The following is a 17,513-nucleotide window of genomic DNA, read 5'->3' on the forward strand; positions in this document are numbered from 1 at the left end:
CATTTTCCAAAAGCTTTAGGTGTGCCTGAGATGACCCAGACTACGGGAGCAGGGGGTGGAAGCATGCCCTGTGCAACAGAGCCCAGCCATCTTTCCGGCAGAACACGAGCAGGGAGTAGTTTTTCTAACCAATTTTTAGAGGAGGATCTTGGTTTCAAGCCAGAGGTTGACGGGTGAACACAGCAGCACAGTGCAGGGAGAGTATTTTGTCCCACGGTCCCACATTTCTGTTCATTCTCCTGGCTATGGCGAGGTGGGAAAATACGCGATGCCACGTATTCAGCATGAATTGCAAATCCATACAATGGGCAGAGTTCTCCTCTGCTGAAGTATCTGGTTGTTGGACAGAAGCCACTGAGCTAACAACATCTGTGTCTTGCAATGAACAACAGTTGGAAGCACCAAGGAACTAGCAGACGGTGGGAATATGACCCAGACAGCACCGGATAAAGCAGGAAAGTCTTAGTCTTCCTACATTCCCACTGCATCCTCCATGGCCATCTGCTAGGGAAAGCCATGCACCAGAAGTGCAAGGATGGGCAGAGGTGAGTGCTGGAGCTGAAGGACATGAGTAGACAGAGCAGAGAATGCAGGAGGAACAGAGGGATGCAGCTGGGAGTACTGGGATTTCACACCACGGAAACCAGGGCAGGATCACATTTGGTTTTGGCCCATCCTGACCTTCATGCAATGGCTGTGAAGCATTAACCTCGTCCTGGACTACAACGTGGAGGTAATTTAGACATGTTTGCAACATGGAAAATCCCAAACCACGGATTCTAAAGCTACTTTGGGTGCATTTAGATCTATGTGCTTCACTCAGGGACCATCTCAAACCCCAGCAAAAACACTGAGTGAAGAACCAGCCAAGAGAAGGACCACATTCAGTTTGTGTCGGTGCTCCCCATACAGTTACTGTCACTGGGAAATCAGCGAGAGACGTCTCAGACAAAACATCTTCAGAGGGAGATTCTCAACACATCATCCACTGCTGTCTCATTTATTTAGAAGATTTAAAACCAAAAGATTTGGGGCAACTACAGATAGGACAAGGCTGGACACAGAAGAGCAAACTTGCTTTGTTTGTCTATAATATTAATAGGCGCATTATGTAATTTCCTTGGCTTACTGATGCAGCAACTCTGGTTACAAGACGGGATGGGATTTCCTTGAGGTCATTCCCCCAAACTGTGTGAGTTGTTATTTTCCTGGCTCACCCACAAACAGAGCAGTTCGCTCTTCTGAAACAGCAATGTCCGCCCGTTGAAAGGTTTTGCCAATCAAAACATTGTGGCCTTACCCCGTTTTAATAATCTAAGGCATCAATCTCCCCCTTAGTATTTGTTTGATGTGTTCTGCACCCTGCTGAAATATCCCCTCCAGACCTCCCTGAGCTGGGGCTCTGATTGAAGAGAGATGCCATGCGTCAGGCCTGCAGCTCTCTCTCTGAAACATTTAGCAGGGGATGGTGGTAAAATGTATTTATTTTCATGTATTGAGGAAAGACCATATTTTCCAGCCTCTTTTTTTTTTTTTTTTTCCATCACTCAGAGATGGGCCCAAGGCCAAAACGGTGCTGCTAAGCTTGTTTTCTATTTAAAACCTTCATTTTTATTAATAACCCTTTACAGCCTACACACCAGCACTGCGGGAGTTGCATTTCCGTGTTATGTCATCGTGAACCGTTATGTATTTAATTCCTGTACCCACAAACCCATATGGACATCATTAAACATGCACCGTACAGTATTAAAACTATGTTCCATAAAGTGTGATTTAGAGAAAAAAAAAAAAAAGACCTATGAAGTGCGGATTTTTTTTTTTTTCCTAAGGTCATGGGAAAATGAAGAAGTAGGGGAGAGAGAAAAGGTTCAGCGGTGCTGCGGGTTAGCTCACAGCTCTCCATGCCTGCAGACCGAAAACCCAGCCCGACTTATCCACCATGGAAGATTAATTACCCAGTAACTTCAGGCCAGAGATGACGAATTTCTGTTTGGCAGGCCAAGGAGGCAACTTCTACAAAACTTACAGGTTACGAACCAGCACAAGACCTTGATGATTTTATTTCTGCCGAATTAGGTTTCTATCACTTCTCCTGAAAGCAGTTGCCTCTAGTGGGGCAAAAGAGCAGGTTTTCCCATATTGCTGAGAGTTAGTTATCAGGGCCATTAACACAAGTGAGGGTAGATCCTTGCTCGGGGTGTGACACATGCATGGAATTGGGTTTGCTCCCACTGTTACAGCCACAGACCAGCTTGTCCTGGCTGTAAGCTATGGTAGCAGCAAATCCAGCAACCAAGCAGCTTCTACAAGGCAGCAAGAGCACACTTATCCTCAGCCCCAGACTCTCACCCATGTCCAGGACACTCCTATCATCCCTCTCTTACCTCTTATGTGAGATTGGGGATGAAAAGACACAGTAAAGAGAGAAAGTGATAGAAGAAATGCATCAGAGAGCAAATTAACCCAATGTACCAGTGGGAAAAGTAGAAATGAGTGTAGGAATGCTGGGGGAAACAGGGCAGAAAACATTAAGAGGGAAGCAAACAATATCCAAGGGATGGAAGGAGAATGGAAAAACCCAGGGACAGTTAAAAATGGCACAAGAAAAGATATGTCAATATGAAGCAGAGAAGCTGATGCAGTCAGGGATGGTATAAGAAAGCAAAAAGAAAGCACAACAGGAGAACAAAGCACAATTTAAAAATTTCCAGTAAAATGAAAGGTTTATGTATGTATCTAAAATAAGAGATATCACCAATATTGTCAATATGACTGAGAGATGCCAATATTGTCAAGTGCCTACAACTCACACTAGACAGCTTGTGATGACCTAGTCCTTTACACTGGAGAGAAATCTGCCACATCCTTTCTGATGGCTGAATTCCCTCTGATCATGGAGCAAGTACTAGTCACAGCAAAGGGCAGTGAAAATGGTACCCAACAGGATTTCACAGCAAACACAGCCACAGAAAGGTCTTCTGCACCATCTTGCGCTTACTGCTTTGTCTCTGAATGGTTGCATTCCCCTTGGTGCTCCCTCAATTTTACAGCTACACAGTTAAAAGGTCCCCTCAAAGATACAGATAAAGATATATGGTCAATTGCTTTCAAGCCCCGTTTTTGTTTTCTTTATGAAATATTAGTAAAAATAAATGCATAGAAAGAGCATTCAGAGCGCGCACACACACAAATTATCTGCTATATAAAACCTCTAAATGTTCAGCCTCTCTGCTGGTTTTGCTGTGGGACATCTGTGTTTAGGAGTCTCTGACAGTAGATGTCACCTACCCTCATCCCTTGAGAACCAGTGACTTAATTCAAGGTAAATTTGTTGTATTGCCCCCAAAGCCTGTGTGTGTGTACTCCATACATATCCATCTCCAGGCAAGAGAGAAGAGTTAACAAGATTTGCAGAGGGGGTTACTGATGAATGAATCTCCCTTACATCCCAGCCCTCTCCAGAATTTTTCATTCCCATCAAACAAACATACACATGAATACACACACAAATAACTTTGGGTGCACGTGTGCTCCTGTTGAATTCCATCCAGTTATTCACTTTGTAGAAAACTACCCACGTACATAAATGGAAGAGGAGAACCACTCTTGGGATGAGGCTGACAGCAAGTTTAATGTTATCTAGCTGCATTACTCTGGAGGTGAAATGTTTTTGACACGTGTCTCTGTAGGGCTGTGTCCTACTTCATTCAAAATTCAGAATTTGCTTTGATATTTCAAAAATAAGGTCTTCAAAGAAGAAGCAGACGTGATTGGCAAAACTTCTTCAGGAAACCTGCAAAGGACTGCTAGAGCCCCAAGCTGTTAAAAATGCTCTATTTAGAGTCAGTGCTCTCTTAAACTCATAATCACTTCTTCTACTTATACAGCTCCCTGGCATGTGATCGTACCTGAACTGAACGTATCTGAAACCGAAATAAGATTGAAGATTTTCTGAGCACATACTAGAATAGACAAAAACATGGCAGAAAGCAACATTTGTTTGTTAATGCCAAAAATTCTCGGCTCACTGATATCAATTCAATCTTCTCTCACAAACATCATTTACCCTGCCAGGGATCAGGACTTATTGGGCAGTAAACCAGGGCTCAGTAGTTTATATGCCTGTCAACAAAAAAAAATTAAATATAAAACACTTGTCATAAATCGACACGGCCAAAATGTTCTGATTTATGAGGATGCTGAATGATTGAGGCAAGAGTGTATTTTTAAAAAAGCCTTAAGAGAAAGCAGACAAAAAAGGAAGAAAAAAAAGGTAGCAATTACATAATGGAGACCAGCCTTCCATAAGAAGAGGAGGAAAGGGACTCCTCTTATGATGCCTATTTCATCTCTTGCCTAATAATCCACAAGCACCTAACTTTCAAAGCACTGCGTTTTTCATAGGCTGGAAGCACCACAAAGCATCCTTCATCAGCCTGGCCTTTTGGCAGTTCTCCTTCTCCAAATGCAAATGCTACATCTGGAAAAGGCAGGAATCCTCTCTCCTGCCTGAAAGCCTCCTTTTATCTCCGTCCTCTGCAGAACTCCCACTTCTTGCAACCACTCGCTCCAACATACTACTTTATTGAAGGGATTCGGGGCTTTCTCCTCGTCTGTGGAATGTCTGCCTCCTCTTAAAGTCCCAGCTCACCTTGGGAGCCCGCTGGTGTGGGGCACCCTGCCAGCCCCTCAGCCAAGCATCTGTAAAACAACCCCCTCCCCAATGCCCAGATGAGCATGAAAACGATAACAATGAAGATTAACAGAAGCTTATTTGTCAGGCCTGGCAAGGGGAGCATCTCATTAGCTGTTATGGCCTGTGCAATTCAGCCGCCGGGGGTTCCTCCTCCCCCCAGGGGATGACACTGATGCATCATGAACATTAATAACATTGTGAGTGCGTGTCCAACAGAGCCCTGCTTTGTGCATTGAGACAGCCCAGCAAACAATGAGATACTTTTCTAGTGACCTCTCGCTGGAAGAGTTTAAAGCTGTTTGCAGGGATGTGAACGACTCTTGCAGCTTTCCCCAGTTGCCCCTGGCCCTCAGCTTCACTATAAAGGTAAATGTGGAGGCGAAGGAAGTAATCCAGACCCAGCAAGATGCCTCAGCACCCAGGTTACATCCTCTACAGGGACTGTGCAAGCTGAAGAACCTTTTTATTAGGACCACAGAAAGGAAAGTGCTCATTTTTGTTACCTACATGCTTCCCCAAATTTGGGAGCTGCACTGCTAGAATGTCCCATCCCTTAGTAAAATATGCAGAACACTGACAACATGTACTGGTCCCCACTACAAAGTAAAAGCTGCCCCAGTTAAGCAGCCTGCATACCTTGGCTGTGGTTGCCCATATTGTCAGGGGGCTGATGACAGCCTTACATCCCACCTTCCCATCTGGGGTAGAAATTCACTGCACCGTCCCTGATGTCACAGTGCTGTGGCTGGGCTTTTTCACGATGCAACCTTCCCTGCTCCTCTTTCATTTAGGAAATACTCATTTCACCCTAAAAGAGTGTTGCACCAGGGCTTGTTCTTTAATGCTTTCATGAGAGCCTTTTCTTTGCTCGCCAGATGCTGGTGGGGGACAAAGGGATCGGCCCTGACCGATGGTCTCCCAGGGCTGCCCAGGGAGCAGACTCAGCCCAGCAGTGAAATGGGACATCAAGTCCCAGCCACACAGCTCCCAGAGACCTGAACACCCTTCATTGCAAAGAGGTAGCCCACAAAGCCATCTGCTGGATGTCTCTGTGCACGTCTTTCCACCCTACATCCATCCTGCTGCTCAGTGGGGCTGATGAAAACTGTCCCAATTCTGGGGTTTGGGACCACATTTCAACAGGAACCGAGAGATTCATTTTTTGGTGAAACTTTCTCATGAAAAGAAAGCTCCTCCTCTAGCCAGATTTAGAAGACAATCAACACCTCTAGAAAATACTGCATTCTGACGGAAATAGGAAGATTAAATTAATTTTAACATCCTCAAGAACTCTACAGCTCCTCCCAGCAAGAGAGGCCAATGTTGGTGAGGATCTAACCATTAGAAAAAGGACTGGGAAGAGCAACCTTTCCAACAGGGAGCACCAAAGATCACAACATTGCTAATTCACTAGTGAACCAGGAACAGCTTCAAGTCTCTGATGAACGCTGTCTCTGGTGTGAGCCAGTCGCATTTCATTCCCAGAACACTTGGATGGGAAAGGAAAAGGTTTATCTGTTAGATATGGTGCCCCTGCTGTCCTAACCCCACAGTTGCTGCAATGGGTCTCTTCCCAAAAAGCAAAATAGACATTTTTTGGCCCCAAACATTCAACATTTTCTTCTTCTTTTATATTTTCAAGCCCTAGGTAGCTCAGGTTACTAGTGATTTTTTTGCGGTGGTTCCCAAACGAGCCTGAACTGCTCTGATTTTTCAAACCCACAAGACTGTAATTGAAAGCAAATGTAATCAGACATATACAATGTTCTGAGGTTCACCACAGTGCACTGCAGTCAGCATTACTGGAGTGGCTATTAAAACTCCTTGGAGCTGGGAAGCAAATACAGCTTGCAAGAATCCAGCAAATAACCAGCATTTATTAGATTAGACCAAAGTATTGCAAAGCCACAGTCAATCCTCTATTCAGAATATATCCGAGGTCTGTCTAAACGAACATCTTTCCTGAGCTTAGGCCAATTGTTTTAAGAGCTGTGAATGGAAACAAGGAAAGAATTCTACTTTTAACACAACAAATTCTGCAATCCTTACATCAGCGTAAATCTCAAATAGCCTGCTACTGTCAGCAGGGCTGTTCCCATCAAACTCTGGCATAACTGGAAAAAGAAAGTGGCCCAAAGACAAAGGGCATTTTTGAACCCAGACACACAGCTCTAGCTAGAGATAAGCAGTAGCAAATCCCTTCCATAAACCTCCCAAACAAAATGCAAGCATTAAAAGGGGCGGGGGGAGGGTCTTAATTGAATTCCCAATGGCACTTGAGTCTGCACTTAAAAGCAGGTCTAGGGTTATCTGCGAAATTTCAATTAAATCAAAAGCTTTGATAACATGATAAGTCACTCCAGAGTTTGGAGTCAAAACATGTTGTTATTTGATCCTCTGCTTGTGTTTCTGGGAACAGCACGGATGAAAGACGGTCAGCTGCAGACCAGTCAAGAAGATGGAAAGGGTGGAAATGGATCTCCCCATAGATCATCGTGTCTCCTACAGCCAGAGCCACTTGAGGTCTGGTATTCTTTATACACCCCAACTCCTAAAGAAGGCACCGTGTTACCTCACGAGACAGAAGAACAGAGCAAAAGACATCATCTCGGACACGTGCAGCACTCCAGGAGCACTCCCTACCACCACAAATGTTTTTTTATTCCAGCCTTGCTACAAGCAAGATTTTAAACAGCAACAGCATTGGGAGCTAAATGCAAAACTCTGAGGACCCAAACCACCGAGCCCTGTGCGTGTAATGAGATGGATTTCCAGAGCAAAACCCCTTGGTGGGATGGGGCGAAGAGGTGAAGCCAGGTGCACCAAACAGTGATTGTTTAATGTGCAGTTATGACACAGCCAAGCCAGAAGGGAAGCCCAGCTCTCCTCCTAACTCAAAGCAGGAGGCACTGGCTCTCCAGAGAGACCTGACTGGCTTTACCTGTTGTTCAGCACTCTTTGATTGCTAACGCTGCCTCCTCGCTCTTCAGTGGCAACCGCTGGATGCTAAGGGCAGTACCAGGGACTCTCAGAGTTCAAAGTCCTGTTTACTGAGGAACATCACCTCTGCTTCCTGGTGCTTAGACAGAAACGCTCCACCTTAAATAAATGTGAGACGTCAACTCCACCTGGCTTGTAGTCAACAGCATTAAAACACATTTTAAGCAATGCCTTCCCTCATAACATATAGTACAGCCCAATAAAACCCCCTCAGATGTAATGGGGTGTCATCCATCACCCCCAACCAGTTCAGAATCCCATACTGGGTTGCATTAGGCACGTGTACATGAGAAAAACGCTCCTTTTATAACCAGTGAGGCTACTGGTCCTCAACAGCATGAAAAATAAAGGGACTCTGCAGATAAGCAGTGTCAAAATTACACAGCGATCAACAATAGGAAGCGCAGGGCACTGAAAAGTCCCATCTGACCCCAGGCACCAATGGGGGATAATTTATCACCCTGGCAGCAAACACCCCATTGAGCATGTCTGTCCCTGGTGCTCTCCTCTTCAGAGTGGAAAAAGATCCTCATTAAACAATAGTGTGACCATATTAAATATAGACATGGCAATGACAAGCCGGATTCTTCTCCACGATATAATTATATTTGTAACATAAGCTGCCTATTCTTGTTTTTCCGAGACGTGACACGCAGAGGACAAGACAGGCTATATTCAATTCTGTCTTGTTAGTGAGAAGAGAACTCCACCCCATCTCCTCCTGCCTGGCAGGTCATGAGTCAACAGTGAGAGATACCTCAGCTCGTGCGATTAAACCTGCTAGCAGGGGCTCACCAGAACAAGACATCCAGATAAGAAGAGGAAGTCCCCATTCCTCTTCCTCTCCTCGGTGCCAGGCTTATCCACAAAGCACAGCAGGACCAGACGCTTCTCTTCTGCATGGACCTAAAGATCTCTTTAGTGCTCATCAGCCTGGGAGATTCAACCCTATGGGCTGCCCCTAATCTGGGGCATCAACCAAGCATCACCAGTCTTTAATTGGGGACTTTTAGAAGAACCCGTGGCACTGAACCAAACATTTCTAGAAGTGAGGGCTCAAGGATAACGGTTGCTCCAAATCAGTCACATCAAGCTTGATAATCTCGGAATCGTTATTTTGGTTCTGCTCCAATCCTTCCTCATTTGCCTGGGTTTCCCCCGTTGCCAGAGGAATAAATTTGTTCTTTTGGCTCCTTAACTGGTTTTGCATATAGAAGCACCAGCAGAACAGGCTTTCCTGACAGGTTTTGGAAGTAATGTTTCTTCCAACGTTGACTGATGATTTTAAAAACAAATTATTTTTGTAACTGGTCATTTCTAGAATCATACTATGGAAGGAAAAGGGTTTCTTTACCAGAATCAAATCCTCTTAGCAAACCTCTGAAACTATATATCTGCAATCATTGCAGGTACAGCCAGGAGATGTGAGAGGCCTTTCCAACATCACAAAATAAATCAATGAGACAAAAAGGAGCAGATTCCCCAATCCCCTGCATTAATCACTGAACTTCTCTTCTCCGGAAGGAAAGAATTTCATGGGTTAAGTTAAACATTAAGCAAACCATTACTTTCTAATCTACAAAATAGGCACTGGTAAATTATCAGCAGTGATTGTTCCTTTAGGATATGAACAAAAATTACTGGACAGGAAAAAGGCCCTAGAGCCAACCGGCCTAGCATTTAGTTCTTCTAAAGGCAATGTCTCTGCATTTCTTAGAGAAATAAAAAAAAAGTCTTGAATTTGTGCTCATAAACTGCAAACTTTAATTAGCCCTGACACTACTGTCATGTTTGGTCCCAGCAAGGCAGTGTTTAGTGCCACCGCTGAAGCAGTGTGCCAGCAAGGCTGTGATCTTGGTCACATTTGGAGGGATTCTGGATAAGTCTGGTTATTCTTAACCCATCCTGTGCCCGTGACAGCACACTGTTTTTAAACCCTGCCACATGCTCATAACCAGCCCAGGCAAAAGCTATTTCTGTACACTTGGCTGCCAGTGCTGTCAGTGCATTAAACTATCTTTGCTCCTCTCAGCCCCGTGTCCTTTCACAGTCAGACCTATAAAGCACAAGCAAGCCCAGATGTGATATGCAAAGCAAGGAGTAAAAGCTCTTGCTGGATGATAACACCAGCAATTTATGCTGTTCCAACTGCCAGTCTTCTGCATCTTTTTTTGTGTGTGGTTGCTGAACCTATTTCGTTTAATGTGCTTTCTGTTTTCCCCCAGGTTTATTGTTTGATATTTATCTACATATAATACATACATTTCTCATTTTCTGGATGAGTAGCAAAAAGATACAAATCTCCTCTCAGGAAGGCTGCGTTACTTGCTATTATCACCGATGCTGCAGCCAGTAGCAAATTTCAATATCCCCCATTTGATATTCCAGCCCAAATCGTTTATATGTCGCAAACAAAAGGGAAAACTAAAGAGGAGGATGAGTAATCCATCCGTTACTTCGTTTTTTTCCCATTCCTAGAGTCTCCTCCATCCCTGTATTGGCTTAGTTTATTTAAGATAACAGTCTCCAAGCGAGACCTTCCCAAAGCCCATGATAATAGGCACTGATGAAAGGCAGCGCACGCTGTCGGGGCAGCCAGAGCCACATCTGACAGCGGCCGGGTCCCAGAGCCCGAGCTCCTGCTCCTGGGGTCAGAGGGGGCACAACTGGGGATCAGCCACACTTCACTCCTCAATTCCTGGGGCACAAGGCTGCCTGACCTCTCGGCCACAGATCTAGCCCAGTCCCGCACTACGGGCAGGAGACTGGGAAGCACTTCTGCAATTCAGAAGCCAAGAAACCATTTTCACGACAAATTTAGGTGCTGAGGCCAAATATTTTTACGTAAATACAGTCCTAGAACAGGCACCCGTGAAAAACTAAACACAGGTGCTCTGCTTAACTCAGATGCTGAAAGGGCTGTGGTACCTAATTCCCACCGACACCAACGACAGCTGGATGACTAATTAGGAGCTGCCAAGCAAGGCTTTTGGCAAACTTCATCCTAACAGGTTATTGCATCCTTAGCTGCCTAAATCTCAGTGAAGGTGATTAAGTCATTCTTTGAAAATATTAACTACTTCTTCCCTTCAGAACAGTGGGTCTTAAAGTGCCTTATCCTGCCACCGTCTTTCCTCAAAGCTTTTCCTGCTGTGTTTTACAATTTACTTCCCAGCTGATAAATCACATAAAAATAAAACTTCTTTTTCTGATTTTGCATTTCTTAAGGAAATTAATTTCCATTCTGCCTCTGTCAAGTGGAATGAATTTCCCTAATAAAATGCATGCATTGAGCAGTCACAATACCACTGCCAAGTGCAGACTGTAACACCAATTGTCATAAAATGGTGCTGACCGCATTCCTAAACGATGTGAAAATTATCTGTACTGTAAGGCCTGTAATAAAGAGCAACCACAAAAAAAAGAATGACAGCTTTTCTCATAGCACATCTGCTCAGAGACTCAACTATCAAATGGGTTGGGATGAAATAGAAATTATTTGCAGAATATCAAACAGATAGGAATAAATATAGGTATTTTGCATATGAAAAATTTTCTTCCTCTACCAATAGGCATTGTTATTACAGTGCAGATTATTGTACATTTGGGAAACAGAAAGAGTCATATGTAAGCACAGTCACGTTTATGGATAGAAAAAAGTGTATTAGGGAACCGTGCTTTAGCAGTGGTAGACTCATAAACTAAAGCATGCCTCCTTAACATGGTCACTGCATTGCCCTGGCAACCTCTTTCCAGATTCCTTATCAGAAATTTGTAATATGTGAAGAATAAAGGGAGAATCCAGCTTCCATTTTACAGTGACTGCCTGTTATGTGAGTATCCCAGTGTTATACCAGTATTCACATGATACAGATACGATCAATAAATCTCAGACAACAATAAAGCACTTCTGTTCTTCAGTAAAGGCACCTTCAGCATTAAGTCCATTTTCTGCATCAAACATCATAAGATAACGTCATATATGTAATAAGCTCCCAAGTCTTCCTGGATTTGCATATTGTTTGAAAATCACGTTATGATTCTTGCAGGAAAAATGTTCTCAGACACTGAACACTGCTTTAAATTCAGTTGTTAATATTATTAGTGGTGGTTTAACAGAAGTCTCGTTTGAGCCCACATATATTTCTGCAGGGGGAGTATTGGAGAACTGAATCCTTGGCGCTTGGTCTGCTTTTCAGAGTGGTTCCAGACCCAGAAAGAAAAAGTGAACTCTCACATGAGTGGTCTGGCTGGGATATTTTGAACCTAACTGCAAAATAGCCCTAAAAGCAGTGGACCATATGCAATGTCTAATTGATTAATCCTACTCTTTGGGTATTTCTGTTATTTCTAGTAAAAAAGAATCATTAAAAAAATGGTTTCTGAGATTTTGTTTGTTGACTATGAGCCCTGGCCTGACCTCAGCCTTGAATTTAAATCCCCAGCAGAAATCTGAAATTAATCCACCTCTGGTTTAGTTATCAGTAATTATAATTACTAACAGAAGTATCCAGTAAATGAATGGCTTTCAGTGACATGGTGTTTTAACTTAAAATAATGGAAAAATAAAAATGCACTTCCTTCTTACCTTATAGTATCTTTTGCCATTGCAGTGCAGGATCTAGTCCTTACACAGACATGGTAAAAGACACAAACCCAGCCGTTTGCCTGGATACAGATGCATACATAAGACGCAAACACTAAAATTCCACATATTACAAACCTAAGGAGTTGGAAACTGCTCCTGTTGTACCCGAGCTTATGGTTTGAAGTTTGCTTTCTCTGCAGCTGATTGGTGGAGCGGAGTGAGGGCAGCAGAAGAGGCTGCCCTGGGAACACTGGCACTGGAGCTCCAAACCCTGCCTTGCACATCAGTGCTCCCAACACGTGCCGGTTCCCTTGCAAAGGACGTGCTTTCACCATGTGAAACGGTCCAAGAGAGCTCCCAGACCATCCCATGGAGGGCTTTGGTGTCCTCCTATGGTGTCTCCCAAGCAGCATGAAGGAAACCTGCTGTTGGGAGCTACTGACCTGCAGGTAGCTCCACCAGCAGGAGCAGACTCAGAGGAGACCATCAGCCAGTTCAAAACGCTGTGATTTCTCGTGACATCTCTCCAGCTCTCTGCCTGTGAGCTGCCCTACATGGGAGAGGTTTAACGGGGCTGAATGGAATACCTTCTGCCTATTGTCACAGGACTCAAAAGCCTGGACCATCACCAAAACAGGAAACAGAAAACCTAAACTGAGAATCCAACCGAACAAATTGGCTGGATTATAAGAGTGTTGGGAAAGCCCAGCTTTTATTATAGCTGGATTGTGTGCTGCTCAGCACTGCGGGCAGTCGGAGCACAGCAGCAGTAGGAAATGACCCTGTAGGGAGCAGCCTGCAAGCCAAACTCGGCGTAACCCGGAGAGGACAGTACACAGAAGCAGAGGGGAGGCAAGGGTAGGGCAGATGAAGAGTTATAAAGGAAGAAACCAGCAACACATTTGTAAAAGTGCCTAAGGGACAACGGAGAAATGTTGGTTTCTTTTAAGACAATAGGAACAGAAGAGAAGGGTACAGCTTCGCAGCTGAATTACTGCAGTAATACATAAATTACTGCCTGAGCATCATTGCGAGTTATGGCTCAGCAATTAAGGGCATGGACACCTCTCTGCACATTCCAGCTGTGAGGTAAACCACGCTTTTTTGTGACTCTTGCCTCAAAGTTTAAGCTTTCCACGTTTTTCTGACTGGGAGCATGTGCTCAGCCACTGCTCTGCTGACACGCAATAACTCAATGCCCTCTCTGGCTTCAGCAACCAAAAACGTCCATGGGATTAAGGCTACACTCCTGAAGATCATTTAATTAAACTCTAGATCAGGCTTTGTCTTATGAAGCTGAGCTGCTGCAGAAAACCAGCACAGGGGCCACAAAAGGAAAGACCATCTCATTGTGCACAGAAGGAAGACATGAAGGTGGCACAAGCCACCCCTTGGTGGCTGAGTCCCTCACTTGGCAATATTGGCTCTACTTTAACCCAGACAGTTGAATGCCATGTCCATGCTGATATATCAATATACAAACCACCTCTGCACTGAGAGCTAAAAGAAGCAGCAGCAGAAGATAAAATAATTTGGGTAGTCTAGATGTTGCCCTAGGCTACACCCTTACCACCCCCAGTGAGATGAATGATGGATCATGACATCCAGGAAAGACTGAATTCATAGGGCACCACTGGCTCCCTGTTTTGGGGGGGAGCTTGGCAGAGTAGCAAAACAAGGGAATAAATCAGGGTTTTCTCTGGCTGATCATCCTCCTTCCTGCAGTGCCTGCTGAGGCTGAGAATCGCCCTGGAGGTGTCCTTCCCCCAGACCCTACACAGTGGTCCAGTGAGCCCCAGATCTCCTCCCTTCCCCCTCAGTTCACAGAAGAAAAACACTAAGATGTTTCCGTTGGCTTTAACATCATCTTTTTGTAGAGACTAATCTTCAGTTTCAACAATACATCTTTTGTGAAGCACTCCCAGCAGAAACCTTAGACACCTTCCCTAAGATCTGTTTGCTTACAGAAGATGAGGTAGGATTTGTTTAAACCCAGCTAGATTAATGTCTTGCAGACATTAGTGAAGTGAGATTTAATCAGGTTATTGCTCTACATTTTCCAGGGAAATAAATCACACTTATTACTAGGTTGGAATAAGATGCAAGGCTTGGGCTGAGAAAATTTAGTCTTTTTTGTTTTTCCAGGGGAGAGTGAATGGATAACTTGAAAATTTCTGCAAGGCTGTTGAACAGGGAGCTCAGCAAAATTCAACAACTTGTAGGAGGGAGAAGAGAAAGAAAGACATAATGATTAATTCCATCCCAGGGGTGGGCCTTGGTCCCAATTCTCTGTCTTGCAGAGGTCCAGTCCTGACTCTATTTTACTCAAGCCTAATGTTGTAGGGTCCATATCAGTACAGAAAGCAGACAGGAGTGTTAAGCAGCTTTTCAAGTAGATTTCCAAGGTCCATTTGAGATCCTCCAGGTAAACTTACTCATAACCCTGGGGACTTCACTCCTCTGCTGGGTTTCTGTCTCTGCCCGGGACATCTCCTTGCATCAGAAGGGTGCTGTGGGATCAAGCCACCTTTGCAAACCTTCTTACAGAACCTAAGTGGAAACCATGATGGTCAACAGGTCTCAGAGTACAGGCAGATCCTGCTGCAATGGTTTCTAAGTTTGCAATATGTGTTTAACAGTGAATAAATACAGCAACTGTATTTATGCACTCCAGACAGTTTTCTAAAACAAGGCTGGCTAGGAATAAAAAAAACAAAAACTACAAACACCAGCTCTTTTTCCAGACCTTTGATTTAAAACCTGCTCTTTTTATCATTCAAAAAACAAAAAGACTTCACTCTCAGCTGTGTTAGCAGTGTTTTCTTTAGTACAGATGTTAATACGCCCCCTTGTATAAAGCCATGTATGTACAAGAGACAAAGTTTGAGAAATCAAACTGCAAAGGTCCTCTCCTTTACTGACAGCTGAAGCTGATACAAATCTTTCTGCTAACTACAGGTTAGCGTGCGCCGAAATGCCCAAAAGCTTCACCCGATGGGCTGTGCAAACACTGGAGAAAGCAAATTACAGTAACACATCCTGCAATCAAGTTTCAAATTGTGCAACAAAGCAGCACAGAACACAATGGGACTAAGTCAAAATCTTATTGCAGCGCACAATAAAATATATCCTGTTTGGTATGAAGGAGAAGAGGAAACATCAGGTGAGGCGGCGCGGCTGCTTGTAAATACCCTCCTGACAATGCCCTCCCTGGATAAATTATTCCTCTGAATCCTGACTGCAGCAGCATGAATCAGCCTGTCTGCTCCAAGGTAAAGGCTGTTTCGTGTTCAATGGGAACTCTTTTCCCAGCCTTTTCTTGGCTTCCTGCTCAGAAAGAATAGACTCTCCAGAGACAATTTTGGATCTGGACCACAATCTTGCTCCCTTCAGATAACTAAGTATCTCTGGGCAGGAGTACATTTAAAGAAGCAGCTGGTAATTATGAGCCAAGTGCTTACTGGCAGGATTTCCCCCGGCTGCTGAGCCAATGCTTTTGGGAACTAAATGAGTCTTTGGTGATAATTATCAGGTAAAACCCACAAGCCAGGGGAGGTTCCCTCATTAGAACCATCAGCAAGGAACAATGCAAAGGTGGGTGGAGGATGGTGGAAAATTGTGTCTGAGGGTTGCTTGATTCCCTTGTCCTCCACGCACCAGACCTGGTGGTTGTACATAATTGCTGGGCATTTTCTAGGTAGTGCTTGAAAGCTACAAAATCTGTTCCCACACCTACAGCAGTAATAAAACCAAATTATCTTTTCCTTCCAGCTAATCAAAAAGAACTGAGCAGCACTTACTCTTTTGGAGGGTTAAGGTCTTCCGGGCGAGCCTCGAAGAACCTGAAGACTTCATCACACTGTGAAATGTGAGGAGGAAGCCGAACCAGCGCCTGCAAAAGAAAACAGGGAGGGAGAAATGCTTAGAAAAGTCAAGTTCAAAACATGGCCTCAAACACCTAGACTACCAAGCAAGAGGAGGCAAAGCAGTCCTGGCAGCAGGAAAGAAACACAAAAGGAAAGCATCACACCCAGATACTTACCTGAAAAGAAAGGAAACAGCATGTCTTGACTACAAATGTCAAATAGGATCCAACGAATTTAGACAAGCATTGGTACCTAGTGTCAGCCAATGTAATTTTTTGGCCATATGTGCAAAAGCAGAATTTGGTCCACGAATGCAGAACCGTAAAAGTGCTCTGTGGCTGGGACAGTCTCTGTGACATGTTTGCACAGCATCTCAAACAATGTGGTTAAGGCTTATGGGGTCTATGTTAATGCACACAAATTCGAGCAATGAAAATCTACAGACTCAACACCCACTAATACAACAGATTAATGTGCTTCATTAGGCTTTCCATTAAGTACTGTCAACAGAAAAAGCAGAGCTTGCTAAAAAGAAAACCCCAAAACCAAACAACAATTTGCTCCTAAATTGACAGGAAAAGAAATTTGATTAACTGCCTGGAAAGAAAAAAAAAAAAAAAGGCAGAGAGGCAATTTCTGCATGAAGAAGGCTTCACTGCAGTGCATCTTGGCTAACAACATCCATACACAAGGCACAGGTACACAGCACTTGTCATGACCAGCAATATTTAAGTACGATTTGGGAAGCAACCACTTGATGTTGAAGTGTACTTCAAGCCAATGAGACAAGCATGGAAGGCAGAAACATGCTATGAATTCACTGCTCATATTCTAGAGCTTGATGGTGCCCAAAGAGGCCAAAGAGCCATCCCCAGCCCACAGGGATGAGACAGCAGCTCTAAGTGACATGACTCTGAGACTGCCTCCAGAAATGACCCGCGGGAGAGGAAAAGACGCTGAAGTTCACCTCCTCCTGTGCTAAGTTACGTTGAAAATAGGCCACAGGATAAATATAGACCAAGCTTCTTAGAGGTGCTGTAAACCTGTTTGACAAAATGAGATTGTCTGGCTCTTCTGCTAGTTGAAAGCAGGACAAACAATCTTGAAAGATGGATGAAAAATGGCACCAGAGCTACAGGAAGGTGCATTAGGGTGAACTGGTTATAATAACCCATGAGACATCTGATTGATCTTGGTCAGACACACCAGAAGGCCCAGTCAAAGCATGAAGGCAGGACAGGGCAGTTGCTTATCCTCATGGCTGTCTGTAACCGAGCTTTAGAAGTGGCCAGATTTCTTTCCAGGACAACTCCTGCTTGGGGAGATGAAGAAAAACAGCTGAAAAATGAAAAAAAAACCC

At 44.1% G+C, this 17,513-nt stretch overlaps 1 protein-coding gene across 3 annotated transcripts in view; it reads right to left on the bottom strand.

The window, feature by feature from the left end:
• SH3PXD2A (SH3 and PX domains 2A) overlaps nucleotides 1-17,513 on the bottom strand; it is a 271,290-nt gene that overhangs the window by 127,897 nt on the left and 125,880 nt on the right. For all 3 annotated transcript variants that reach the window (XM_014959796.1, XM_014959806.1, XM_014959787.1), the window contains exon 5: nucleotides 16,088-16,179. In XM_014959796.1, coding sequence (XP_014815282.1) covers nucleotides 16,088-16,179 — 92 coding nt within the window. The remainder of the gene's footprint in view (nucleotides 1-16,087; nucleotides 16,180-17,513) is intronic.

This window comes from Calidris pugnax, unplaced genomic scaffold (assembly GCF_001431845.1).
Source record: "Calidris pugnax isolate Ruff unplaced genomic scaffold, ASM143184v1 scaffold4, whole genome shotgun sequence".
Classification (NCBI taxonomy): Eukaryota; Metazoa; Chordata; class Aves; order Charadriiformes; family Scolopacidae; genus Calidris; species Calidris pugnax.